Source organism: Cololabis saira, chromosome 18 (genome assembly GCF_033807715.1).
Source record: "Cololabis saira isolate AMF1-May2022 chromosome 18, fColSai1.1, whole genome shotgun sequence".
In the NCBI taxonomy this organism is placed as follows: Eukaryota; Metazoa; Chordata; class Actinopteri; order Beloniformes; family Belonidae; genus Cololabis; species Cololabis saira.
In genome coordinates, this window is record NC_084604.1 from 3215754 (window position 1) to 3243159 (window position 27406).

Sequence of the window (27406 nt, forward strand, 5' to 3'; positions counted from 1 at the left end):
GGGGGGAACTGCACCGCGGTGAAATGGAGTGACGGAGAAGTCCAAAGGTTCACGACGGCGTCATGGCGACGGCGTCATGGCGACGGCGTCATGGCGACGGCGTCATGGCGACGGCGTCATGGCGACGGCGTCATGGCGACGGCGTCATGGCGACGGCGTCATGGCGACGGCGTCACGGCGACGGCGTCACGGCGACGGCGTCACGGCGACGGCGTCACGGCGACGGCGTCACGGCGACGGCGTCACGGCGACGGCGTCACGGCGACGGCGTCACGGCGACGGCGTAGGCTTTGCGTTGGTTTAACGTAGAACCTTAAATCAGGCTTTAGGAATATCATATGTAAAGGATACCAGACACACACTTATACAGATACATATACATACTGGAGGTAGGGCCTGGGGGTATGGACTAAAAAATGTATCACGATAATTCCTGGCATTTATCCCGATAACGATAAAAATGACGATAAAAAAAATACCAATTCAACTCCATCTTTGTAACTATAAATCTATCACCACATCTTTGGAGCCCCCAAATCACTGCTCTAAAAGAATACTAAATTAAATAATAATAAACTACACCAATTACATTGAATTAATAAAAAACAATTAAATGAGTTACACCTGTACTGCAAAACTGGAATGACTCAGATCTGCCATGTTTGTTACACAAACACGTATCAACGGGAATTTATCTTCCTTCCTTCCTTCCTTCCTTCCTTCCTTCCTTCCTTCCTTCCTTCCTTCCTTCCTTCCTTCCTTCCTTCCTTCCTTCCTTCCTTCCTTCCTTCCTTCCTTCCTTCCTTCCTTCCTTCCTTCCTTCCTTCCTGGCTCATATCCTTCCTTCCGGCTCATATCCTTCCTTCCTTCCTTCCGGCTCATATCCTTCCTTCCTTCCTTCCTTCCTTCCTGGCTCATATCTATCTATCTTCCTTCCTTCCTTCCTTCCTGGCTCATATCTATCTATCTTCCTTCCTTCCTTCCTTCCTGGCTCATATCTATCTATCTCCCTTCCTTCCTTCCTTCCTGGCTCATATCTATCTATCTTCCTTCCTTCCGGCTCATATCCTTCCTTCCTTCCTTCCTTCCTTCCTTCCTTCCGGCTCATATCCTTCCTTCCTTCCTTCCTTCCGGCTCATATCCTTCCTTCCTTCCTGGCTCATATCTATCTATCTTCCTTCCTTCCTTCCGGCTCATATCCTTCCTTCCTTCCTTCCTTCCGGCTCATATCCTTCCTTCCTTCCTTCCTTCCGGCTCATATCCTTCCTTCCTTCCTGGCTCATATCTATCTATCTTCCTTCCTTCCTTCCGGCTCATATCCTTCCTTCCTTCCTTCCTTCCTTCCGGCTCATATCCTTCCTTCCTTCCTTCCTTCCGGCTCATATCCTTCCTTCCTTCCTTCCTTCCGGCTCATATCCTTCCTTCCTTCCTTCCTTCCGGCTCATATCCTTCCTTCCTTCCTTCCGGCTCATATCCTTCCGGCTCATATCCTTCCTTCCTTCCTTCCTTCCTTCCTTCCTTCCTTCCTTCCTTCCTTCCTTCCTTCCTTCCTTCCTTCCTTCCTTCCTTCCTTCCTTCCTTCCTTCCTTCCTTCCTTCCTTCCTTCCTTCCTTCCTTCCTTCCTTCCTGGCTCATATCTATCTATCTTCCTTCCTTCCTTCCTTCCGGCTCATATCCTTCCTTCCTTCCTTCCTTCCTTCCTTCCTTCCTTCCGGCTCATATCCTTCCTTCCTTCCTTCCTTCCTTCCGGCTCATATCCTTCCTTCCTGGCTCATATCTATCTATCTTCCTTCCTTCCTTCCGGCTCATATCCTTCCTTCCTTCCTTCCTTCCGGCTCATATCCTTCCTTCCTTCCTTCCTTCCGGCTCATATCCTTCCTTCCTTCCTTCCTTCCGGCTCATATCCTTCCTTCCTTCCTTCCTTCCGGCTCATATCCTTCCTTCCTTCCTTCCTTCCGGCTCATATCCTTCCTTCCTTCCGGCTCATATCCTTCCTTCCGGCTCATATCCTTCCTTCCTTCCTTCCTTCCGGCTCATATCCTTCCTTCCTTCCTTCCTTCCGGCTCATATCCTTCCTTCCTTCCTTCCTTCCTTCCTTCCTTCCTTCCTTCCTTCCTTCCTTCCTTCCTTCCTTCCTTCCTTCCTGGCTCATATCTATCTATCTTCCTTCCTTCCTTCCGGCTCATATCCTTCCTTCCTTCCTTCCTTCCTTCCTTCCTCATATCTATCTATCTTCCTTCCTTCCTTCCTTCCTTCCTGGCTCATATCTATCTATCTTCCTTCCTTCCTTCCTTCCTTCCTGGCTCATATCTATCTATCTTCCTTCCTTCCGGCTCATATCCTTCCTTCCTTCCTTCCTTCCGGCTCATATCCTTCCTTCCTTCCTTCCGGCTCATATCCTTCCTTCCTTCCTTCCGGCTCATATCCTTCCTTCCTTCCTTCCTTCCGGCTCATATCCTTCCTTCCTTCCTTCCTTCCGGCTCATATCCTTCCTTCCTTCCTTCCTTCCTTCCTTCCTTCCTTCCTTCCTTCCTTCCTTCCTTCCTTCCTTCCTTCCTTCCTTCCTTCCTTCCTTCCTTCCTTCCTTCCTTCCTTCCTTCCTTCCTTCCGGCTCATATCCTTCCTTCCGGCTCATATCCTTCCTTCCGGCTCATATCCTTCCTTCCGGCTCATATCCTTCCTTCCGGCTCATATCCTTCCTTCCGGCTCATATCCTTCCTTCCTTCCTTCCGGCTCATATCCTTCCTTCCTTCCTTCCTTCCTTCCTTCCTTCCTTCCTTCCTTCCTTCCTTCCTTCCTTCCTTCCTTCCTTCCTTCCTTCCTTCCTTCCTTCCTTCCTTCCTTCCTTCCTTCCTTCCTTCCTTCCTTCCTTCCTTCCTTCCTTCCTTCCTTCCTTCCTTCCTTCCTTCCTTCCTTCCTGGCTCATATCCTTCCTTCCGGCTCATATCCTTCCTTCCTTCCTTCCTTCCTTCCGGCTCATATCCTTCCTTCCTTCCTTCCTTCCGGCTCATATCCTTCCTTCCTTCCTTCCTTCCTTCCTTCCTTCCTTCCTTCCTTCCTTCCTTCCTTCCTTCCTTCCTTCCTTCCTTCCTTCCTTCCTTCCTTCCTTCCTTCCTTCCTTCCTGGCTCATATCCTTCCTTCCGGCTCATATCCTTCCTTCCTTCCTTCCTTCCGGCTCATATCCTTCCTTCCTTCCTTCCTTCCTTCCTTCCTTCCTTCCTTCCTTCCGGCTCATATCATGATAGATGATGTTTTACTGTATATTGGAATGTTTCATGTATGTTTTTTTGCTTTAAGATAATGATTTACATGTACGGTAAAATCTAATGTAGGTTTGTCGTGTTATTTCTTTTTCTTTCTTTATGTCTTGTTTTTAACAGTATGTTTTAAATGTATAGTTTTTTAATGTGGACCCCAGTAAGACTAGCTGTGTTTAAGGGCAGAGCTAATGGGGATCCTTACAAATAAACCAGTAAAGGCGTTGAGGTGGGAGCAGGGCCAGCGCGGTGTTACCTGAGCAGGTCGCTGAGCGTCAGCGCCTCCCGGCTCCACACCAGCGCCAGGTGCAGCAGCGCCAGAGTCTTCTTCATGCTCATCAGCTTGTGGTTCCGGCGCCGCCGGCCCCGCCGGTAGGCACCGCCATCCGTGGAGCCGGACCAATCACTGACGCCCTCTGAGGGTTAGAGGACAACTTCAACTCCTCCACACAGACTCTGCAGAAGCGGACCAGCGGTCCGGGTTTCCCCCCGCCGAGCCGTACCTTGGTCGGTGCTGACGTAGCTGAGTGGGCCGGACTCGCTGGCCGAGGTGCAGGAGTCCACCATGCTGTCCGTGTCCGACACCACGCCCCGCTGAGGGGACAGAACATCCCACATGTGACGTTTAGGACACATGTTTGGACGCTTTCATTAAAGGGGACCTATTATGGAAACTAATAACTATTTTAAACAGGCCTTGAATGTTTTGAAAACAAGCTTTTGATTGTTTTTGTTAAAAAAATTAGAAATTCAGCCTCTGAGCCATGTCTTTATCTTCCCACTCTCTAACCTCATTATGTATGCAGGATTCTGAGTGGGCGGGGCTATGGTAATGAGGCTCTGTGCTGATTGGCTGCATGAATCCCAGAGAGTTGCCGATAGTCGCCGGGTCCCACAAGACCTGGGACCACGGGGTCCCGCTGGGATCCGGTTCTGGATTCAGCTGCCGGGTTTTGGGTTGTGTGAAGGTGGACATGGTGTTTGTGTTCAGATGTGTGCAGGACTGACCAGTCTGGTGGCGGAGCCGGGCCCTGGGTCGCGCACGTACGCCTGGCGGCTCCTCTGCAGGTACAGTCTCCACAGCTGACGCAGCACCTCGTCCTGGAACAAGCAGCCAGGCGGTCAGGGGCGCTGGGGACCCGTGCGGGACCACGCGCGGTCCCCAGCGCCCCTGACCCCGGACCCCGGACCGCGCGGGACGGGAACTGACCTTGAAGTGCGACCCGACTCCCAGCCTGAGCAGGGCGTCGGCCTGGTTCAGCAGGATGAACTGGAAGCCCTCACACACCATCCACGGGAAACCCTGTTCTGGAGTACAAGGTCCCCGTTAACACGTAGAACTGGTCCAGGCGGGGCCGGTCTGTGTGGACCCTGGTCTCAGGAAACTCCTGAATCAGCGGTAAAAGTTAGCAACCTACACGTCCAGGTGGAGGTAAGGTGGACCATCCAGGACCACCCGGTACAGGGACACATGCAGACCCCGTGGTGGGGCGAGGAGGTTTGAGGGGGAACGAGGAGGTCTGAGGAGGTCTGAGGAGGTCTGAGGAGGTCTGAGGAGGCCTGAGGAGGCCTGAGGGGGAACCAGGAGGTCTGAGGAGGTCTGAGGAGGAACGAGGAGGTCTGAGGAGGTCTGAGGAGGTCTGAGGAGGTCTGAGGAGGTCTGAGGAGGTCTGAGGGTGAACGAGGAGGTCTGAGGAGGTCTGAGGAGGTCTGAGGGGGAACGAGGAGGCCTGAGGGGGGACGAGGAGGCCTGAGGAGGTCTGAGGAGGTCTGACGGGGAACGAGGAGGCCTGAGGGGGGACGAGGAGGTCTGAGGAGGTCTGAGGAGGTCTGAGGAGGTCTGAGGAGGTCTGAGGGGGAACGAGGAGGTCTGAGGAGGTCTGAGGAGGTCTGAGGGGGGACGAGGAGGTCTGAGGGGGGACGAGGAGGTCTGAGGAGGTCTGACGGGGAACGAGGAGGTCTGAGGAGGTCTGAGGAGGTCTGAGGAGGAACGAGGAGGTCTGAGGAGGTCTGAGGAGGTCTGAGGAGGTCTGAGGAGGTCTGAGGAGGTCTGAGGGTGAACGAGGAGGTCTGAGGAGGTCTGAGGAGGTCTGAGGGGGAACGAGGAGGCCTGAGGGGGGACGAGGAGGCCTGAGGAGGTCTGAGGAGGTCTGAGGAGGTCTGAGGAGGTCTGAGGGGGAACGAGGAGGTCTGAGGAGGTCTGAGGAGGTCTGAGGGGGGACGAGGAGGTCTGAGGGGGGACGAGGAGGTCTGAGGAGGAACGAGGAACGAGGAGGTCTGAGGAGGTCTGAGGAGGTCTGAGGAGGTCTGAGGAGGTCTGAGGGGGAACGAGGAGGTCTGAGGAGGAACGAGGAGGTCTGAGGAGGTCTGAGGGGGAACGAGGAGGTCTGAGGAGGTCTGAGGAGGTCTGAGGAGGTCTGAGGAGGTCTGAGGAGGTCTGAGGAGGTCTGAGGAGGCCTGAGGAGGAACGAGGAGGTCTGAGGAGGTCTGAGGGGGAACGAGGAGGTCTGAGGAGGTCTGAGGGGGAACGAGGAGGTCTGAGGAGGAACGAGGAGGTCTGAGGAGGTCTGAGGGGGAACGAGGAGGTCTGAGGAGGAACGAGGAGGTCTGAGGAGGTCTGAGGGGGAACGAGGAGGTCTGAGGAGGTCTGAGGGGGAACGAGGAGGTCTGAGGAGGTCTGAGGGGGAACGAGGAGGTCTGAGGAGGAACGAGGAGGTCTGAGGAGGTCTGAGGGGGAACGAGGAGGTCTGAGGAGGAACGAGGAGGTCTGAGGAGGTCTGAGGGGGAACGAGGAGGTCTGAGGAGGAACGAGGAGGTCTGAGGAGGTCTGAGGGGGAACGAGGAGGTCTGAGGAGGAACGAGGAGGTCTGAGGAGGTCTGAGGGGGAACGAGGAGGTCTGAGGAGGTCTGAGGAGGTCTGAGGAGGTCTGAGGAGGTCTGAGGAGGTCTGAGGAGGTCTGAGGAGGTCTGAGGAGGCCTGAGGAGGAACGAGGAGGTCTGAGGAGGTCTGAGGGGGAACGAGGAGGTCTGAGGAGGTCTGAGGAGGTCTGAGGAGGTCTGAGGGGGGACGAGGAGGTCTGAGGGGGGACGAGGAGGTCTGAGGGGGGACGAGGAGGTCTGAGGGGGAACGAGGAGGTCTGAGGAGGTCTGAGGAGGTCTGAGGGGGAACGAGGAGGTCTGAGGGGGGACGAGGAGGTCTGAGGGGGGACGAGGAGGTCTGAGGGGGAACGAGGAGGTCTGAGGAGGTCTGAGGAGGTCTGAGGAGGTCTGAGGAGGAACGAGGAGGTCTGAGGGGGGACGAGGAGGTCTGAGGAGGAACTAGGAGGTCTGAGGGGGGACGAGGAGGTCTGAGGGGGGACGAGGAGGTCTGAGGAGGAACGAGGAACGAGGAGGTCTGAGGAGGTCTGAGGAGGTCTGAGGGGGAACCAGGAGGTCTGAGGAGGTCTGAGGAGGAACGAGGAGGTCTGAGGAGGTCTGAGGAGGTCTGAGGAGGTCTGAGGAGGTCTGAGGAGGTCTGAGGAGGTCTGAGGAGGTCTGAGGGGGAACGAGGAGGTCTGAGGAGGTCTGAGGAGGTCTGAGGGGGAACGAGGAGGCCTGAGGGGGGACGAGGAGGCCTGAGGAGGTCTGAGGAGGTCTGACGGGGAACGAGGAGGCCTGAGGGGGGACGAGGAGGCCTGAGGAGGTCTGAGGAGGTCTGAGGGGGAACGAGGAGGTCTGAGGAGGTCTGAGGAGGTCTGAGGGGGGACGAGGAGGCCTGAGGGGGGACGAGGAGGTCTGAGGAGGTCTGACGGGGAACGAGGAGGTCTGAGGAGGTCTGAGGAGGTCTGAGGGGGAACTAGGAGGTCTGAGGAGGCCTGAGGAGGTCTGAGGGGGAACTAGGAGGTCTGAGGAGGAACTAGGAGGTCTGAGGAGGAACTAGGAGGTCTGAGGAGGCCTGAGGAGGCCTGAGGGGGAACCAGGAGGTCTGAGGAGGAACGAGGAGGTCTGAGGAGGTCTGAGGAGGCCTGAGGAGGAACGAGGAGGTCTGAGGGGGAACGAGGAGGTCTGAGGAGGCCTGAGGAGGTCTGAGGGGGAACGAGGAGGCCTGAGGGGGGACGAGGAGGCCTGAGGAGGTCTGAGGAGGTCTGACGGGGAACGAGGAGGCCTGAGGGGGGACGAGGAGGTCTGAGGAGGTCTGAGGAGGTCTGAGGAGGTCTGACGGGGAACGAGGAGGCCTGAGGGGGGACGAGGAGGCCTGAGGAGGTCTGAGGAGGTCTGAGGGGGAACGAGGAGGTCTGAGGAGGTCTGAGGAGGTCTGAGGGGGGACGAGGAGGCCTGAGGGGGGACGAGGAGGTCTGAGGAGGTCTGACGGGGAACGAGGAGGTCTGAGGAGGTCTGAGGAGGTCTGAGGGGGAACTAGGAGGTCTGAGGAGGCCTGAGGAGGTCTGAGGGGGAACTAGGAGGTCTGAGGAGGAACTAGGAGGTCTGAGGGGGAACGAGGAGGTCTGAGGAGGCCTGAGGAGGTCTGAGGAGGTCTGAGGGGGGACGAGGAGGTCTGAGGAGGCCTGAGGAGGTCTGAGGAGGTCTGAGGGGGGACGAGGAGGTCTGAGGAGGAACGAGGAACGAGGAGGTCTGAGGAGGTCTGAGGAGGTCTGAGGAGGTCTGAGGAGGTCTGAGGAGGTCTGAGGAGGAACGAGGAGGTCTGAGGAGGTCTGAGGAGGAACGAGGAGGTCTGAGGAGGTCTGAGGGGGAACGAGGAGGTCTGAGGAGGTCTGAGGAGGTCTGAGGGGGAACTAGGAGGTCTGAGGGGGAACGAGGAGGTCTGAGGAGGTCTGAGGAGGTCTGAGGAGGAACTAGGAGGTCTGAGGGGGAACGAGGAGGTCTGAGGAGGCCTGAGGAGGAACGAGGAGGTCTGAGGAGGTCTGAGGGGGGACGAGGAGGTCTGAGGAGGTCTGAGGGGGGACGAGGAGGTCTGAGGGGGGACGAGGAGGTCTGAGGAGGAACGAGGAACGAGGAGGTCTGAGGAGGTCTGAGGAGGTCTGAGGAGGTCTGAGGAGGTCTGAGGAGGCCTGAGGAGGAACGAGGAGGCCTGAGGAGGTCTGAGGAGGTCTGAGGAGGTCTGACGGGGAACGAGGAGGCCTGAGGGGGAACCAGGAGGTCTGAGGAGGTCTGAGGAGGAACGAGGAGGTCTGAGGAGGTCTGAGGAGGTCTGAGGAGGTCTGAGGAGGTCTGAGGAGGTCTGAGGGGGAACGAGGAGGTCTGAGGAGGTCTGAGGAGGTCTGAGGGGGAACGAGGAGGCCTGAGGGGGGACGAGGAGGCCTGAGGAGGTCTGAGGAGGTCTGACGGGGAACGAGGAGGCCTGAGGGGGGACGAGGAGGTCTGAGGAGGTCTGAGGAGGTCTGAGGAGGTCTGACGGGGAACGAGGAGGCCTGAGGGGGGACGAGGAGGCCTGAGGAGGTCTGAGGAGGTCTGAGGGGGAACGAGGAGGTCTGAGGAGGTCTGAGGAGGTCTGAGGGGGGACGAGGAGGCCTGAGGGGGGACGAGGAGGTCTGAGGAGGTCTGACGGGGAACGAGGAGGTCTGAGGAGGTCTGAGGAGGTCTGAGGGGGAACTAGGAGGTCTGAGGAGGCCTGAGGAGGTCTGAGGAGGTCTGAGGAGGTCTGAGGAGGTCTGAGGAGGCCTGAGGAGGAACGAGGAGGTCTGAGGGGGAACGAGGAGGTCTGAGGAGGCCTGAGGAGGTCTGAGGGGGGACGAGGAGGTCTGAGGAGGTCTGAGGGGGAACTAGGAGGTCTGAGGGGGAACGAGGAGGTCTGAGGAGGCCTGAGGAGGTCTGAGGGGGGACGAGGAGGTCTGAGGAGGCCTGAGGAGGTCTGAGGGGGGACGAGGAGGTCTGAGGGGGGACGAGGAGGTCTGAGGAGGAACGAGGAACGAGGAGGTCTGAGGAGGTCTGAGGAGGTCTGAGGAGGCCTGAGGAGGAACGAGGAGGTCTGAGGAGGTCTGAGGGGGAACGAGGAGGTCTGAGGAGGTCTGAGGGGGAACGAGGAGGTCTGAGGAGGTCTGAGGAGGTCTGAGGAGGTCTGAGGAGGTCTGAGGAGGTCTGAGGAGGCCTGAGGAGGAACGAGGAGGTCTGAGGAGGTCTGAGGGGGAACGAGGAGGTCTGAGGAGGTCTGAGGAGGTCTGAGGGGGAACTAGGAGGTCTGAGGAGGAACTAGGAGGTCTGAGGGGGAACGAGGAGGTCTGAGGAGGTCTGAGGAGGTCTGAGGAGGTCTGAGGGGGGACGAGGAGGTCTGAGGGGGGACGAGGAGGTCTGAGGAGGAACGAGGAACGAGGAGGTCTGAGGAGGTCTGAGGAGGCCTGAGGAGGTCTGAGGAGGTCTGAGGGGGGACGAGGAGGTCTGAGGGGGGACGAGGAGGTCTGAGGAGGAACGAGGAACGAGGAGGTCTGAGGAGGTCTGAGGAGGTCTGAGGAGGTCTGAGGAGGAACGAGGAGGTCTGAGGGGGGACGAGGAGGTCTGAGGGGGGACGAGGAACGAGGAGGTCTGAGGAGGTCTGAGGAGGCCTGAGGAGGTCTGAGGAGGTCTGAGGAGGTCTGAGGAGGCCTGAGGAGGTCTGAGGAGGTCTGAGGGGGGACGAGGAACTAGGAGGTCTGAGGAGGTCTGAGGAGGTCTGAGGAGGTCTGAGGAGGCCTGAGGAGGTCTGAGGAGGTCTGAGGGGGGACGAGGAGGTCTGAGGGGGGACGAGGAGGTCTGAGGAGGAACGAGGAACGAGGAGGTCTGAGGAGGTCTGAGGAGGTCTGAGGAGGTCTGAGGAGGTCTGAGGAGGAACGAGGAGGTCTGAGGAGGAACGAGGAGGTCTGAGGAGGTCTGAGGGGGAACGAGGAGGTCTGAGGAGGTCTGAGGAGGTCTGAGGAGGTCTGAGGAGGTCTGAGGAGGTCTGAGGGGGAACGAGGAGGTCTGAGGAGGTCTGAGGAGGTCTGAGGAGGTCTGAGGAGGTCTGAGGAGGTCTGAGGAGGTCTGAGGAGGTCTGAGGAGGTCTGAGGAGGTCTGAGGAGGCCTGAGGAGGAACGAGGAGGTCTGAGGAGGTCTGAGGGGGAACGAGGAGGAACTAGGAGGTCTGAGGGGGGACGAGGAGGTCTGAGGAGGTCTGTACTGACCTGGTTCCTTGTTGCGGGGTCCTCTCCTCATGTTGGTGACCTTGCTGAAGGTCACGTTGAAGGACGTGTCCACCACCTCCTTGGTCCTCTGAGGAGGAGACAGGATCAAACACACAGGTGGGGACAGAGAGGACAGGTGGGGACAGGTGAGGACAGAGAGGACAGGTGCACAGCGATCAGCACCCCCTGCTGACATAAACTTGGTCAACAGGGAACCAACTCCGCATTGTTGCCACCCTGGACCCTCCACCTGCAGCCCCTCCACCCTGGAACCTCCACCTGCAGCCCCTCCACCCTGGACCCTCCACCTGCAGCCCCTCCACCCTGGACCCTCCACCTGCAGCCCCTCCACCCTGGAACCTCCACCTGCAGCCCCTCCACCCTGGAACCTCCACCTGCAGCCCCTCCACCATGGACCCTCCACCTGCAGCCCCTCCACCCTGGAACCTCCACCATGGACCCTCCACCTGCAGCCCCTCCACCCTGGAACTTCCACCTGCAGCCCCTCCACCCTGGAACCTCCACCTGCAGCCCCTCCACCCTGGAACCTCCACCTGCAGCCCCTCCACCATGGACCCTCCACCTGCAGCCCCTCCACCCTGGAACTTCCACCTGCAGCCCCTCCACCCTGGAACCTCCACCTGCAGCCCCTCCACCCTGGAACCTCCACCTGCAACCCCTCCACCCTGGACCCTCCACCTGCAGCCCCTCCACCCTGGAACCTCCACCTGCAGCCCCTCCACCCTGGAACCTCCACCTGCAGCCCCTCCACCATGGACCCTCCACCTGCAGCCCCTCCACCCTGGAACTTCCACCTGCAGCCCCTCCACCCTGGACCCTCCACCTGCAGCCCCTCCACCCTGGAACCCTGACTGCTCAACAACACCCAGGACTGCCCGATCTTTCAACGCAGGAGTCAATCTGACCCTGCGTTCACACTGAAAGCGTCACAGGCGTCATAGGCAGCTCTGGCTGCCATTCATTTTCTATGAAAACGCGCGTCGAGGAGCGGGGGGACCGGGGGGACCGGCGGGAGCAGCGCGTCAATTTGAAGTTGAAAAATCTGAACTTTATGCAAATGAGCAGCGGCGACGCCGAGGCAGCGTCCAATCACAGACCGGGATTCCTGAAGCGAGAACCTCAATGCAGATTGTACTTTCATGTAAACACAAACGTACACTCACTCACATGCGTACAGGAGCAGAGCTGTCACTAACACACTTATTTTATCAGGAATTAATCTATTTCATCCAGAAAACTGACATTTTTGCTGGTTTGACTGCCGTTTTTACCTGAACTGATCATGTGAAACACGTATCTGATGGTTGAGGAGCTGGATGGTCCCAACGATTTTATTTGCTACATTGATCCAACGCAAAATAATTAAAACCCGTGCTTATTAATCACAAAACACAGTTTAAACATCATGACCAAATCTGCTCCGACCCGGTGTGTCAGTATCAGCGCAGACAGACTGCAGCTTCGCCTGACCGGCAGCAAGGGCTCTGGCGGTTGATGTTGATCTGCGGACCAAACTTGTTAAGGAGCATCAAACTCACTCTTATCTACGCGGAAATAACGCTAAAATATAAAGAAGGCGTCCCAAAGTGTGATCTATGGTGAAATAGGAAACTGTAGATGTGCAGCTATATGTGTAGGCTGTTCGCACTGTTCCCTCCAGTTCTGCAGCAGCTTTAGCTCCGCCCACTGCAGCGTTAGCCCCGCCCATTGCGGCTTTAGCCCCGCCCACTGCGGCTTTAGCCCCGCCCACTGCCGCGTTAGCCCGCCCATTGCGGCTTTAGCCCCGCCCACTGCGGCTTTAGCCCCGCCCACTGCCGCGTTAGCCCGCCCATTGCGGCTTTAGCTCCGCCCACTGCAGCTTTAGCCCCACTCACTGCAGCTTTAGCCCCGCCCACTGCAGCTTTAGCTCCGCCCACTGCAGCGTTAGCCCCGCCCACTGCAGCTCTGACCCCGCCCACTGCAGCTTTAGCTCCGCCCACTGCAGCTTTAGCCCCACTCACTGCAGCTTTAGCCCCGCCCACTGCAGCTTTAGCTCCGCCCACTGCAGCTTTAGCTCCGCCCACTGCAGCGTTAGCCCCGCCCATTGCGGCTTTAGCCCCGCCCACTGCGGCTTTAGCCCCGCCCACTGCGGCTTTAGCCCCGCCCACTGCCGCGTTAGCCCGCCCATTGCGGCTTTAGCCCCGCCCACTGCGGCTTTAGCCCCGCCCACTGCCGCGTTAGCCCGCCCATTGCGGCTTTAGCTCCGCCCACTGCAGCTTTAGCCCCACTCACTGCAGCTTTAGCCCCGCCCACTGCAGCTTTAGCTCCGCCCACTGCAGCGTTAGCCCCGCCCACTGCAGCTCTGACCCCGCCCACTGCAGCTTTAGCTCCGCCCACTGCAGCTTTAGCCCCGCCCACTGCAGCTTTAGCTCCGCCCACTGCAGCGTTAGCCCCGCCCACTGCAGCTCTGACCCCGCCCACTGCAGCTTTAGCTCCGCCCACTGCAGCTTTAGCCCCGCCCACTGCAGCTTTAGCTCCGCCCACTGCAGCTTTAGCCCCACTCACTGCAGCTTTAGCCCCGCCCACTGCAGCTTTAGCCCCGCCCACTGCAGCTTTAGCTCCGCCCACTGCAGCTCTGACCCCGCCCACTGCAGCTTTAGCTCCGCCCACTGCAGCGTTAGCCCCGCCCATTACGGCTTTAGCCCCGCCCACTGCAGCTTTAGCCCCGCCCCTGCTGCTCTGGCCCCGCCCACTGCAGCTTTAGTCCCGCCCACTGCAGCTCTGGCCCCGCCCACTGCTGCTCTGGCCCCGCCCACTGCAGCTTTAGCCCCGCCCCTGCTGCTATGGCCCCGCCCACTGCAGCTCTGGTCCCGCCCACTGCAGCGTTAGCCCCGCCCGCTGCAGCTTTAGTCCCGCCCACTGCTGCTTTAGCCCCGCCCCCTGCAGCCGTCGACAGTACATGCAGCTTTCAGTGTGAACGCACCAAACAGCGAGATGCTGGCGTCGGGAGATTTCTGACACTTTCAGTGTGAACGCAGAGTGAGGCACCACCATGAAAACAATCTGGATATCAAATCTGAACCTCTGGACTTCATCTGCCCCGGAGCAGGTTGCGTTACCATGGTGATCCAGAGCCACTACATCTGTCTGTTGGTGCGGGTTGTGAGTGGTTTCCTCTCACCTCGATCACGTTGTGGCAGGATCTGCAGAAGAAGCGACCTTCCTCTGAGACGCCCCAGTCCACCGCCGCACACTCGGTGCAGGGCTCCCGGAACCCAGCCTGACACACACACACACACACACACACACACACACACACACACACACGTTTGATCAGAAACTGAGCATTTCAAGGTAATAAGAATCTCACACGTTTTTGTGACGTTTTAAGTTTGGTTTAGATCAGAAACTGAGATGAAAACACTGAGACAGGAATCAGTGAGCTGCTCTAATCTCAGGGTTCTGTGACATCACAGACCCAGACCAGAGCCACAGACTGTAGAGCAGGGGTGTCAAATGTGCGGCCCGCGAGAAGTTTTCAACGCAAAAAAAACGAAATGTTAATTTACTAAAAAGGAAGGCATAAATAATTGCTATGAATCGCTGCATATCCCATAATATATTTCTTCTACAAATCCATCGTTATTCCACAAATAGAGCAGTTTGAAATTTTTTTAGTTTTCTAGAATGCATTTGCCGATTTTATTTCTTTGTGGACGGTCGTTTTTTTTATTAACCGACTACTATTATATATTTTTGCAGGAAAAATATGCGGCGACGCACACCGTACGGCGCGCATCGCCGCGTACCTTACGCCGTAGGCTCTGCGTCGATTTAACGCGGGACCATAATTCAGGCTTTACTTCCAAGACGGAACGAGAGAATTTAAAACAGGTAAAATAAAAGAAAATATTGACGGTGGCCAAACAAATTGTAAACACAGGTCGCACACATGACGCTGCTGGTGACGTTTCTGTCGCATAATGTGACGTAAATCTCCGTTTTCCTCCGTTTTCTCTGTTTAGAAGCAAACGTGAAAACAGAGTTTTTGAAAATCTTCACTTTGGCCAGAGTTTTCAGAAATGATCGTTTTTGGGGGCTTTGAGCTTCGTTTTCGTGTAAACGAACGACCAAAACGCATGAAAACGCCTCCGTTTTTGCTCCGTGGAAACGGGGCCTTAGTGGTGATGCTGGGAAACTGTTAATAATGTGAAAACAATTAGCCCTCAGAGTGATGTGCACATCAGAGACACACTGATGAACAATTAACACATTCAACTGTCTGCAATTACACGAGTGGATATTAGGGCTGCAACGATTCGTCGACGTTGTCGACAAAAATCGATCATCAAAATTGTCGACAATGAATTCCATTGTCGACAATAGTCGCCAGACGTGTTTTTCCAACGGAGTGAGGCGTCTCACGTTCTCTGCCGAGAGTCGCGCATGCGCGATAGCGTCTCTGCCGAGCGGTAGCGGGTAAACAGAATGACGGCGTCCCGTCCTGTAGAGCCGCTGCATGTAACAAAACTTCTTAAGTTTTGGAGCCTTTTAGCCTCGATACGGTAAATAAAAAGATGACTTGCAAGGTTTGCAAAGCAGACCTTGCTTATCACGGGAGCACAAGCATTTGAAGAGAAAGCACGTCGGGTCTGAGTGACGGGTTTCAACAACACCAGTTCAACCCAGATCATGTCCTCCCATCCAGAACCCATTTCACCCACTTGATACAGAAAAAATATGAGACGTTTTATTTTATTTTTTATATAACACATTTGCCTGTCCTTAAAAAATGAAAAATAATGGATAGATGTTTATTCATTCATGGATTTATGTCTGACTGATCACTGCCTGTCCTTGGTTTTAAATAGGACATTTTCTTAACTTTTTGTATGAACAGCAATAAAGTTGAATAAATTATCTACAGGACTGTCTCAGAAAATTAGAATATTGTGTTCTTTATTTCTTTATGTTCTGTAATGCGATTAAAACAACAAAAATGTCATACATTCTGGATTCATTACAAATCAACTGAAATATTGCAAGCCTTTTATTATTTTAATATTGCTGATCATAGCTTACAGTTTAAGATTAGGATTCCCAGAATATTCTAATTTTTTGAGATAGGATATTTGTTCTTAAACTGTAAGCTATGATCAGCAATATTAAAATAATAAAAGGCTTGCAATATTTCAGTTGATTTGTAATGAATCCAGAATGTATGACATTTTGCATTACAGAAAATAAAGGACTTTATCACAATATTCAAATATTCTGAGACAGTCCTGTATTTTTCATTGAAGTACCCATTTTTCTCGTGTTTATTATCATTTGCCACATAATTAAAGTGACATACTAAATTTAAGAAAAAATTACTAATTATCCGATTAGTCGACTAATCGTTTCAATAGTCGGTGACTAGTCGACTATTAAAATAGTCGTTAGTTGCAGCCCTAGTGGATATAAAAGCAAAGTGGTGCAGAAATACCGTTAACAACAATGGCAGCTTTGGCAGTGTTAGAAGATATCACAAATGGCGCAGTAAGAAGAGAAAGAATATTTAGCCGGTTTTCCTAATGTAATCGGAGCTATCGACTGCACAAACATTGCTATAAAAGCACCATCACTGGATGAATATGTGTACGTTAACAGGAAGCATTTTCATTCCATTAATGTACAGATTATATGATTAATTTATGTTATTTGTGAAGTAATTTCTTGGAAAAAGGGGCAGATCAGATAAGATTCTTCTACTTTCTGCTTGCTTTTCATTCACGAGTTAAGAACATTTGTATTTGTATTTAATTATTTTACTTTTTTGAATGAAATAAAGAATATAAAAAAAAAAAAATACAAATATGTCACAGGTGTCAAACTGAATCCCAGAAGGTCCGGTGTCCTGCATGTTTTAGATGTTTCACTGCTTTAACACACCTGATTCTAATTAATGATCATCACCAGCTTGTCATCAAAGTCTGGATAGTTCTGTTGATGACACAGCTCCTTGTATCATGGTGCAATTAAACAGGGAAACCGGCCCTCGAGGGCCTATTTAAATACATTTGCATATTTAAATGGGGGCGTGGACAGGGAGGAGTCTGGTACTCCTACATGTGCGCTCAGTTCCACGTTGATTGGGATGTACAAAGGAAATGTGCTTGGATTCATGCCTACACAGTTTCATACATCTGGATTTCTTTGTGCGTAGGACGTTTTCTGGATTTAAGCGTACGCCATGTTTCAGTAGGAAATCCACGCAAGTCTTTGTACATGAGGCCCCAGAACACTTTATTAACGTGGCCCTTTGATCACAACACGATTGTCCAGCGTTTCCATCTTTATCCCAAATTTCAGATTCCCCTCAGAAGTTTTAAAATCATCTTCATACCTATGGAAAAACATACTTACATTATAAAGGGCAAACTATCATTATTTGGGGTCCTTTTATGGAATACATGGAGATTTAAGTGGTGTGGGGGGTGGATGAGGCGTAGCTACCAGCGATCCTCTACAGGGTTCTAAAATCATTTCCTCTCTTTTGAAACTTGATTTCTTTATTCTGTGTGAATTGTACTTTCGAGTTTGTATTTCTGAACTATGCACAATGGGGAAATAATTTGGACTAACCCTTGAAAAAGAGAGAAATTGATTGTTGTTACTTTCTTACTTTGTTTGGGGTTTTATTTCTTTTTTTCTTTTTCCTCTTTCCTTTTCTCATATAAAACTAAACTGAATGTTGCTTTATGACACTGTAAGGAAATATGATTGGAATGCTGGACAATAATTCAGCTGCCCTTGACGTTTCCTTTTATGGAAGAGCTCTCTTACAGTATTTGTGTGTATCATTGGAAGGATTTTGAAAACCAAATAAAAGATAATGTTGGAGAAAAAAAAATCATCTTCTTTACAGGATTGTCTCAGAAAATTAGAATATTGTGATTTTCTGTAATGCAATTACAAAAACAAAAATGTCATACATTCTGGATTCATTACAAATCAACCTAAATATTGCAAGCCTTTTATTATTTTAATATTGCTGATCATGGCTTACAGTTTAAGAAAACTCAAATATCCTATCTAAAAAAAATTGAATATTCTGGGAATCTTAATCTTAAACTTTAAACCATAATCAGCAATATTAAAATAATAAAAGGCTTGCAATATTTCAGTTGATTTGTAATGAATCCAGAATGTACGACTTTTTTTTTTTTTTTTTTTTTTTTTTAAATTGCATTACAGAAAATAAAGAAATTTATCACAATATTCTAATTTTCTGACACAGTCCTGTAGGCGTAAATGAGGGAAGGGTGGAGCTGAGATGAACCCGGGTTCTGCCAAGAATAGTAAAAACAACACAAGGTGTTTCACCAAAGCACGTTACGGGTAATACACAGGGGCGTCTCCAAAAATGTTTCCTAGGGGGGGCCAGAGGGGGCCACTTCAATTCTTGGGGTGGAACTAAAACTAAAAGCCATCATTACAGGATTTTATTATACTGTTGTAGTATACAGGCTCAGAAATACTTTTTTTTTTTTTACTTTCTAACTTGTCTGCATATATATATATTAATGGTTAATACGATGTTGGTAAAAACCTATGCCATTTTTCATATATAATATATATCATATATATTTATTTTATATATATATATCTTTATTTTATATATTTTATTTATTCATTTTTTAATTATTATTAGGCTCAGAAATAATTAAAGAAACTGACAATAGAATCTATGTGACCGGCAAGTGTTTTTCTTTTTTGTTTTTTTTGAGGCAAGTGGGGTGGCCAGCAAATTTGTAGGGGGGGCCATGGCCACCCCTGGCCACCCCCCTGGTAATACAGTAAGATTCAGTTCCATGATTATTATTCCCCTGCTGAAAGAGTTCCCCTAAATGTCGCACTTTCCCATTTCCACGCATTGTCCTGTGTCACAACTGCCACGTTGTCTTCTATATTAATGCGTTTTTCTTGAGGTTCACAGGTACTCAGTCTGAGCCGATAGTTGGACCAGTCGTTGCAGATTGAGCAAGGTTTATTAAAACGCTTTAAGTAAACGCGACAGGATCAGCCCTGAAGGAAGTGTTTCCAAACCCGCACATGGTGAACGGAGTTCGGCGTCAGACTTCCCTGTGTGGAAAACACAAACGTGGGTTTAGAATTACCGTGTCTTCCTCGTCCATCGTGACTGAAAACCACCAACGATGGTACTTTAAATCCGTGTTCCCAGACAGCACATGGGACTGCAGGGGGTTAAAGTTTCATTATTTAGTTTCATCCTCCTCTTCCTCGATCTGAGGCGACTACAGGACCCGGCACCGCCGCCTGCAGGCCTGGACCAGTACTACAACTTCTTACCCCGCCAATCAAAGTCAAGTACTTTTTTGTACTTTTTTGTAATGGGACCAGATATCAGCAGCACCACTCAATGTGACAAAAGTTGCTTATCATTTTTGAAAATATCCATGTCTGTAGATGATATTTTGGTATGATAACCTTCCTTTTTTTTTTAATACTCTTTTTATTGGTTTTTCAAATTTATAGGTACAAACATTAGAACAGAACAAAATGAAATACAACAAAACATAAAAATAAAATTAAAAGAAAAAAAAAAAAAAAAACACCCCAAATCAATAGAAAGCGCTGCGCAGCACATATGCATAAAATGAATAAGTAAAATAGGAAAATTAAGAGACAGGTAAATGAAAAGCACATACATGGGATAAGTGAAAGAAAGAATAGGCAGTTCTCATCCTATGGTATAATAACCTTCCTGAGTGGCAGCTGGATCATATTTAACAGCTCATGAACTTACCACCCCCTTCAGAAAATTACATTTTAGATGCTGCTGCATATCCTGGTTTAGACTCATGTACAGGAAATCTGTCAATGTTTCACTATATTGTCTTTGGTATCATTTTAAATGGGTCCTGTGAGTATTCCAGTTTTTGTATTTTGTGTCTCTGTTGTTCCTAGATGACACAGGGATAAAAGATAGTATATCATTTAGGCGAAAATTGTGTAAAAATGTGTGTTGTTTATAATTTAAAGAGCTGCAGTGACATCTATGTTGGTCAGAAAGATTCACATCTTAGCTTCAATGAATGCTTAAAAAGGTCTCCTTTAAAATGATACCAAAGACAATATAGTGAAACATTGACAGATTTCCTGTACATGAGTCTAAACCAGAATATGCAGCAGCATCTAAAATGTAATTTTCTGTATATGTTGTATATGTATGTGTGGCTGTGTATGTGTGTGTATATGTATATGACTGAGTGGCTATATGTGTGTGTGTGTGTGTGTGTGTGTGTGTGTGTGTGTGTGTGTGTGTGTGTGTGTGTGTGTGTGTGTGTGTGTGTGTGTGTGTGTGTGTGTGTGTGTGTGTGTGTGTGTGTGTGTGTGTGTGTGTGTGTGTGTGTGTGTGATAAACCAAACAAAGCACCTGGAACCCAGGCCACCAGCAACCCCACAGAGGGGAGAAGTAGGAGGGAGGCAACCCACCGCCTGCGAGGCCCCCCCCCCCCCTCCCCGGCGGCGGCCGAGGGGCCCCCACGGCGCGGGAAGAAGCAGCCAGGGATCCCGCGGCGGCGGACCGCGACCCAGGCAATCCCCGGCCACGCGGCCAGGAGGCCCTCACACTCCAGGCCAACGACCCCCACCCGGCAGGGGGCCAGCCTGCCCGGAGAGACAGAGCCGCCCCGGCCGCCGACGCGGGCAGGTGCACCCGCCCCCACGAAAGTGGCCCTCCAAGATCAGAGGGGCGCCCCGCCGTGGAGGCAGCAGGGGGGACCGGAGACCGGCCCGGAGAGAGGGAACCCCCCAACAAGGCGACACCCGTGCAGGCCCGACAACGGAGGGCCCCAGACCCAGGCATCCCATTCATTCATCCATTCACCTATCCGATACCTATACTAATATACCTATACTAATATACTATATATAATAATAATAATAATAATAATAATAATAATAATAACCATCTTTGTCCATGGGCTATTAATGACGGATCATCATCCAGGTCCAGACCATCATCCCTCCACCGCCGTGCTTGACAGTGACAGGTCTGAGGTGGTTCTGCGGAAAAGCTTTTTATCTAAACATGGTTAAACATTTGATTGAATTGAAAGTAACTTAATTTAACGTCATCTTTTATTTGTATCTAGCCACCTCGGATGTCCACTCCTGTAGTGGACCTCGGTGACGTCCGCATCAGAGATTATTCTGTGCTATAAAAGCGGATTTGGATGAGATCAGAGGTTATAAATAGAGCGCCAGATGTTTCCGCTACTCGCTTACGTAACAGCAGCGGCGCGGCCGGCTCAGTGATCTCATCTGCTCTTCTTTTACTGAAACTTTTCAAACAATCACTTTTAAACCGCTGCAACAATGACGCGCAGACTGAGTGGAGCTGTAGTGGAGCTGTAGTGGAGCGAGCTCGGACAACACGCTCCGCTCACCAGCCCAAAGCTCGCGGCAACGCACACCAAAACGGAAGAGGGAATTTCAAAAGAAAAGCCTCTCTTCAAGTCTTTAGATTATTTTTTTTCAACATCTCTGTCTGTTTTATAGTGAAGAGTGCTACGTTCACACTGCAGTTCCCAAGTGACCCAAATCCGATTTTTTGCTCATATGTGACTCAGATCTGATTTGTTTATGACAGTGTGAACAGCACATGGAAAAGTCACATGGAATCTGATCTTTTCAAATCAGATTCAGGTCGCTTCCATATGTGGTTTTAAATCGGATACAGGTCTGATGTTTTGAAATGAGACCTCAGTGTGAACAGCCAGGTCGGAATTAATGCGACTTTGACGTCACACGCAGAACTCCGAGCCGCGGGGGAGAGACACGGGAGACGGCGGGGGTCCCTCCGGGCCGCCTCCGCCTCTCCTCCTCCCCTCCCCCACGTTCACCTCTTTATACGACCTCAGATCAGACGAGACAACCTGCTGAATTTAAGCATATTACTAAATAAAGAAGCTAAGGATTCAAATTAGCGAAGCGGTCGTGGTCGCATAACCTGCCCGTTTTACAACGAGCTGGACCGTAGCTCGGTAGCTCGGTAGCTCGGTAGCTCTGCTCCCCGGAGAGCGGAGCTGACACTCCGGGGTGCGGAGCTACCTTTAAGCCTGAATTATGGTTCTGCGTTAAATCGACGCAGAGCCTACGCCGTAGTATACGGCGTAGGGTACACGGCACGGTGCGCGTAGCCGCGTTCCCTACGCCGTAGGCCCTGCGTTGGTGTAACGCGGAACCGTAAATCAGCCTTTAGCCCAACATACGGCGTGCTGCGTGTGACGTCTTTGTTATTGTTCCTCTGCGCATGCGGGTCAGTTCAGGCCGCGATGCGTTCACACTCCAGTCTGATATAGGACACATTTTAAAAGATAATGTGAACAGCCACACAAAAAAATCGGATATGGGAAAAAATCGGAATTGAGCATTAAGGCCTGCAGTGTGAACGTAGGGCCAGGCACTTCGAGAAAAAAGACGAAATGTCGACAAAAAAAGTCAAAATGTCGAGATTAATGTTGAAATACAATTTGGAGAAAAAGTCGAAATTTCGCCTTTTTTCTCAACATTTCGACATTTTTTCTCGACATTTCGACTTTTTTCTCGAAATTATACTTCAAAAATATTCTCGACATTTCGACTTTTTTCTCGACATTTCGACTTTTTTCTCGAAGTGCATAATGGAAAAAAAATCTTCCTCTAAAATATTATTTTTACTTTTCTCCTGCCTGGCCCTAATACTCTTCGGTAGTTTTATTATTTTACAGAATGACGTTACTTAAAGCTAACACTTGCAGCTGAATTAGAGCTTTTATCTGGTTAAGAGCGAATTTAAGTAGCCGTTTTAGTTATTTATTCTTTGGTAAGTAGGCTACAAGGATGCAAATACAGAATTGGTCAAATGAGTAAAGTTCCTTAAAACTCTACACATCGTGCTTTTTATGTGAAGGCTGCTTTGCGAGCTTCCGGCTGCCCGCGTCGGTTCGCGGGAACTTTCCTTGGGGCTCGCTCTTCCTGCTTTCCCGAGTACGGCTTTACGACTTTAGGCGACTTTAGGCGGGTTTCTGCGTGTTTCTGCGGGGTTCTGTGGGGTTCTGCGTGTTTCTGGCTTCAGCTGGAGGAGATTCGCTCCTTTTCGTCCAGAAATGTGAAGCCGTGTACCGGTTGGAGCGGAACCTTTGCCCCCGAGGAGCAGAGCCAGCGGCGACCCCGTCCCGGCTGCGGTCCCGGCTGCGGTCCCGGCTCCGGGACTCCCTCCCGCTGTCGACATGACTCTCCTCCCTGTTTTAATCGCTTTTACCGTTTTTATCCCGCTGGCGGGGGCCGCCGCGTCCCCGCGGCCACAACCGGACCAGGAGTTCGGTAAGTTCAGCAGAACTTGTTCCAGGTTTGAACCCGCAGGTACCACTTTAGTTTCATTATGAAAGTACTTTAAAAAAGTTTAATTCCGTTGTTTAATGCGCATAATGAACTAGATGTAAAAGTGAAGTGTGATTTAAAGCAGCTTCTTAAAGAGACACTGCAACATGTGTGATCTCAGCACAGTTCCTGGAGGTTCATGTGTAATACTGTAATTTATTGTCCAATTAAAGAAGTAGAATTAGAATTGCTGAGCTGAAGTAACACTTGCACTTGTACTTTAATGTACCAACTTTATACTTGTACTTTAATGTACCAGTCTTGCCCTGTTTTAGTTCATATAATAGTTTAGTGTAGTTTCTATCTTATATACATAACTGTATAGGCATATTAAAGCAGTACAATGTAACTTTCAGCTTTTGTTGAGTTTGGCGTCTCCTTTGGACAACAGCGGTAGTGCTTTACCAGTAGTGTGGCAGGGTTCCTACCATGCTCCTCAAAGTTACATAGTGCCAGTGAAGGCGACACAGACCCCCCAGACCATGACAGAGGTTCATTAAACCTGTTGTAAGTTGATGTACCATCACAAGGATGATGATGAAATATTAGATTAAGGTGGAAAAGTTACATTGTGCTGCTTTAATAGGACTTGGTCACCAAGTTGCATTCTGGGACGCGGCGGCCATGTTGGCAGCCTCGAGAGTGTAAACAAACAGCAGTGAGTAGCACCAAGTGAACAGACGGAACACAAAAAAAAAGATGTTAAACTGCTGGAAAGGAACTGGAATTTACCGGGATACCTTAAACAAGGAAGCCAGGGACCGGAATATGGAGAAAATAATGATTATTAACGGTTTGGATCCAGATGAAATCCTTACTAAAGAGTGCAGCTCCTGGTCGGAGCTTCACTCTTTAGTAAGGATTTACTGCTGCAGTTCTGCACAACCCACGTCTTACTACCTTGTTTAGGAGTGTTTGGCAGCTGCTTTGGTAAATGTTTGACTCGCCATGTGTTTCAATACATTTGTATAATAGTACAACATACAGTACATGTTTTGTATTTTCTTTTTCTTTTTTGACTGCTATATTATGTTGAAGAGGCTCCGAGGCGTGAGCAATATTTTTTTTTTCCTCGTGAGATTATTTTTTTCCTCTGCAGCTACAAATATAATTAATATTTTTTCCTCAATAATCTAGTTTTATCTGAAGATTGGGGTTAATCGCACCACAGAGAGCTGGCCAGCAACTGTGTTTAGCTGGAGAAGTGGGGAATAAAACCCATGTTTTGATCCGACCCGGTCTGTGTGAGTGTTTGTTTGTGGTTTACTGTGGAAGGTTATGTTTGGTCGTTACATCCAAGCGAGCCGACGACTCTTTGACTCTTTTACTCCGTTATCTCAGATACTCGGCCTCCGTGGTTCTGCCTCCGAGCAGGAAAGTGATGAAAAGTTAAACCATTAGCGATCTTTTCCCCACGTCTGTTATGTGTGGAGCTGCTGCAGCTACAACACAGCAACGGGTTACCATGGTTACAGAATAACGGAAAGTAACGATTACAAATACTGGTAGGCTAAAACACAACGAAGAGGGAGCTCGTCTGTACACAGTGCTCAGTGGTCCGAAGAGCAGCTCAGGTAGCTTCCAACATGGCGGCTCCGCCAGGTGATGACGTCAAGACGACAAAGTCTTGACCAACTTCTCATATTTGAGTTTTTATATATGTTGGATTTTTGCCCTTTTGTACTTCATGTACTTTACCTATGCATTGTAAAAAATTAAGTCATTTCACAACTGAAATTTATTCATACTCCCATGGTAGTTAAAAATGTACACCATTATGAAAACCAGGGCTCAGATCATCGTCACGAAAAACAATTCTAACCGTCCCCAAGTGAATGTGAATTTTTCATTTGTTTTCATCACCTATAGCTGTTTGTGGAATTACAAAAACAATACTGGGATGAGGAAATAAATCGTAATTAATTGTGCTCCACTCAAAGTAACATTTATCACAGCACACTTGTTTATTGCCAAAACAACTATTTACAAAACATGACGACAACAATATGAGTAATTTCAATAATGTTATCCAAGAGTGCCACGGCACACTATGCCATTTTGCCTCGATTGGTTCAATAGCACAGCCCATCTCCTCCTTCTCCTCCTTCTTCTGTTGCGAATATGATTCAGGATAAGTATACTTTCTTCGACATCCAACAACTTCAACTCCAGCAAGATCCTCTATCTCTTGGTCGCAATTGTTCACTGTGACCAGAAAAGCCGGAAGCTAAACAAAGAATCAACTAGAGACGACGATAAAGCATTCAGGAAAAGAACGCAACCCCCTAGCGCTCTGGGGGGGTACTGCACCGCGGCGAAATGGAGTGACGGAGAAGTCCGGAGGGTTCACGACGGCGTCACGGGCACGGCAATGGCGTGTGCTCTGCGTTGGTGTAACGCAGAACCTTAATTCAGGCTTTAGTTGAGACTAGTTTATCCTCATCGTGTGGAAATAAGTGATAGAGCTGCGACGACTGTGAGCTCTGAACAGGACCAGCCTTGCTTTGCCAGGCGCCTGGAGGCTGGCGTTGGACCGTCCACCCCGTCTCTGGTACCTGAACGCCTCAGCTGGTGTTGAGGTTCAGTCCCAGGTCTCACGGGGGTGAGACCGGGTCCAGGTGTGTCTCTGACCCGGGACCTGGAGGTCTGCTGCGGTCCGTCCATGGATCCCCTGGGACGCTTGGAGCTCCGCCTGATTGGTCCTTGGCTGAAGTTGCTGGCGGTGCTGGAATCAACCTGACCACCGTGGCCCGGAGTACCTGGAACCGGGTTCGGTCCAGCACCTCACCCGGTGCTGCCTCTCCGGCTGGAGGCTCTGATGGCACTTTTCCACTAGTACCTAGGGCCAATCCCAATACACCCCTTACTTTCTACCACTAACCCTCCCTCACTACCACTACCCCTAAAAATGAAGCCACACATTTTAGGGCCCTTGTAATCTTCCCAGGGACCAGTCCCAATACTCCCACTACCCCTACTTTTCAGCACTACCCCTTAATTTTGCTTGCTACGTCACTGCGTGGTTTACATTCGGGTACGTAAGCGACTACGTAGTTACGTTTGCACATACGTCACACCATATCAGGAAGCCCAGAGCTAAAAGCTGTTTTAATTTCAGCTGTGGCGCTGTTAATATGCCACTTTATTAAGTTTTAATATTTTTTCAGGCGTAAAAGTAACTGTTAAGATCCCCAACCTGGGCTCAGTTTATCCAAATAATGCCTGTTAAGAAATTTGATCCGAAAATTTTAGGATGAGAACTCGGGAGCTGATATATGGTTCTGCATTAAATCAACGTAGAGCCTACGGCGTACGGCGCGCGTCGCAGCGTAACCCACGCCGTAGGCTCTGCGTTGGTGTAACGCAGAACCATAAATCAACCTTTATTCTGGCGAGGTTTGAAAAAGACTTTGCAACAACGGGCAAGCAAGTGATTATATACATTCACTGAGTGAATATTATGAACGTAAAATATTGATTTCTCGCTAGAAATGTTATCAAAACGCATTTTTATGCAGAAACTAACTCAAAATATTGATTTTATTCACAAAAAAATAAGAAATGCCCGCCATGTTTTTTTTTTTATTCAGTCCGCAAATTACGACGAAAAGGAAATTGTTCTATCCCTCGGTCAGCTGGTCAGTATCTGAAAACCCTCGCTGTGTAGGGTTAGATTGATGCCCCCTAACCCTCGTTTAAGGCACTACCACTAGGTGAAAAGAGGAATTAGGACACCACTACCCTCACGGGAACGTGCAAAATTTAGGGGTAGTGAAGAAAACTAGGGGTAGTGGGGGGATTGGGACAGGGCCCTACTCGGCTCTAATCATCTCAACTCGGCCTGTCCAATCCAGCACCTGGATCAGAAGTAGGAGGTTGGAGAAGCTGCTGTGACGTATTGGATTGTGTATCTAAATGAAGAAGACAACAACACTAAAGATGTAGAACCTGGAGGAGATGATAGATGTGCTGCTGGGTCTGTGGCTTGTGTTTGATATCAAGTTAAAAAATGAGAGAGAGAGAAGCTTCAAGCGGCAACGCTTTTTAATTTTTTTAGCTTGTCTCGGCCCTGCTGAAAAGTCAGTTGGTAGCTTTTTAATTCTCTTCTCAGCCACCAGGTTTATGAACATTTGGACTAGGGCTGCAGCTATCGAATTTTTTAGTAATCGAGTATTCTACTGAAAATTCCATCGATTAATCGAGTAATCGGATAAAACATATTTTTGTTTAGTTAAAGAGCAATTATAAATATACATAAGATGTTAGATGTTAGTTGACATTACTAAAACTAAATTATATAATCCAGTAGGTTCATGGCTGTGCATTTAAAAACCCTGAACTTACACCAGTCGACCAAATTCACTGCCTTCACTCAAAAAACTAAAGATCTTACCAAGAAACGTTCTTATTTCTAACTTAAAAATGGCATTACACCTGATAACACACATCACTTAAAAGGTTAGGTGTTTTTCCCACGTGTTTCAATTGAACTTTCATTTATGTCAAGCACATTTTAAGTTCTAGTTATGTTTTAAGGATGTCCCAGTTTGCTGTCGTAGTGTCCTTGGGCAAGACACCTTACCCAC

At 50.3% G+C, this 27406-nt stretch overlaps 2 protein-coding genes across 2 annotated transcripts in view; one reads left to right on the forward strand and one right to left on the reverse strand.

Annotated features, from left to right (window-relative positions):
- Positions 1 to 18687, reverse strand: part of taf1b (TATA box binding protein (Tbp)-associated factor, RNA polymerase I, B) — a 30554-nt gene extending 11867 nt beyond the window's left edge. The window contains exons 1-7 of the mRNA XM_061746398.1: positions 18551 to 18687; positions 13570 to 13668; positions 10389 to 10476; positions 4469 to 4566; positions 4267 to 4359; positions 3762 to 3852; positions 3515 to 3674 (exon numbers count right to left, since the gene is read on the reverse strand). Of these exons, the coding sequence (XP_061602382.1) occupies positions 3515 to 3674; positions 3762 to 3852; positions 4267 to 4359; positions 4469 to 4566; positions 10389 to 10476; positions 13570 to 13668; positions 18551 to 18568 (647 nt within the window). The 5' untranslated portion in view covers positions 18569 to 18687. The remainder of the gene's footprint in view (positions 1 to 3514; positions 3675 to 3761; positions 3853 to 4266; positions 4360 to 4468; positions 4567 to 10388; positions 10477 to 13569; positions 13669 to 18550) is intronic.
- Positions 18688 to 22447: 3760 nt separating this feature from the next.
- Positions 22448 to 27406, forward strand: part of adam17b (ADAM metallopeptidase domain 17b) — a 38313-nt gene continuing 33354 nt past the window's right edge. Inside the window, exon 1 of the mRNA XM_061747070.1 lies at positions 22448 to 22763. Within this exon, the coding sequence (XP_061603054.1) occupies positions 22670 to 22763 (94 nt within the window). The 5' untranslated portion in view covers positions 22448 to 22669. The remainder of the gene's footprint in view (positions 22764 to 27406) is intronic.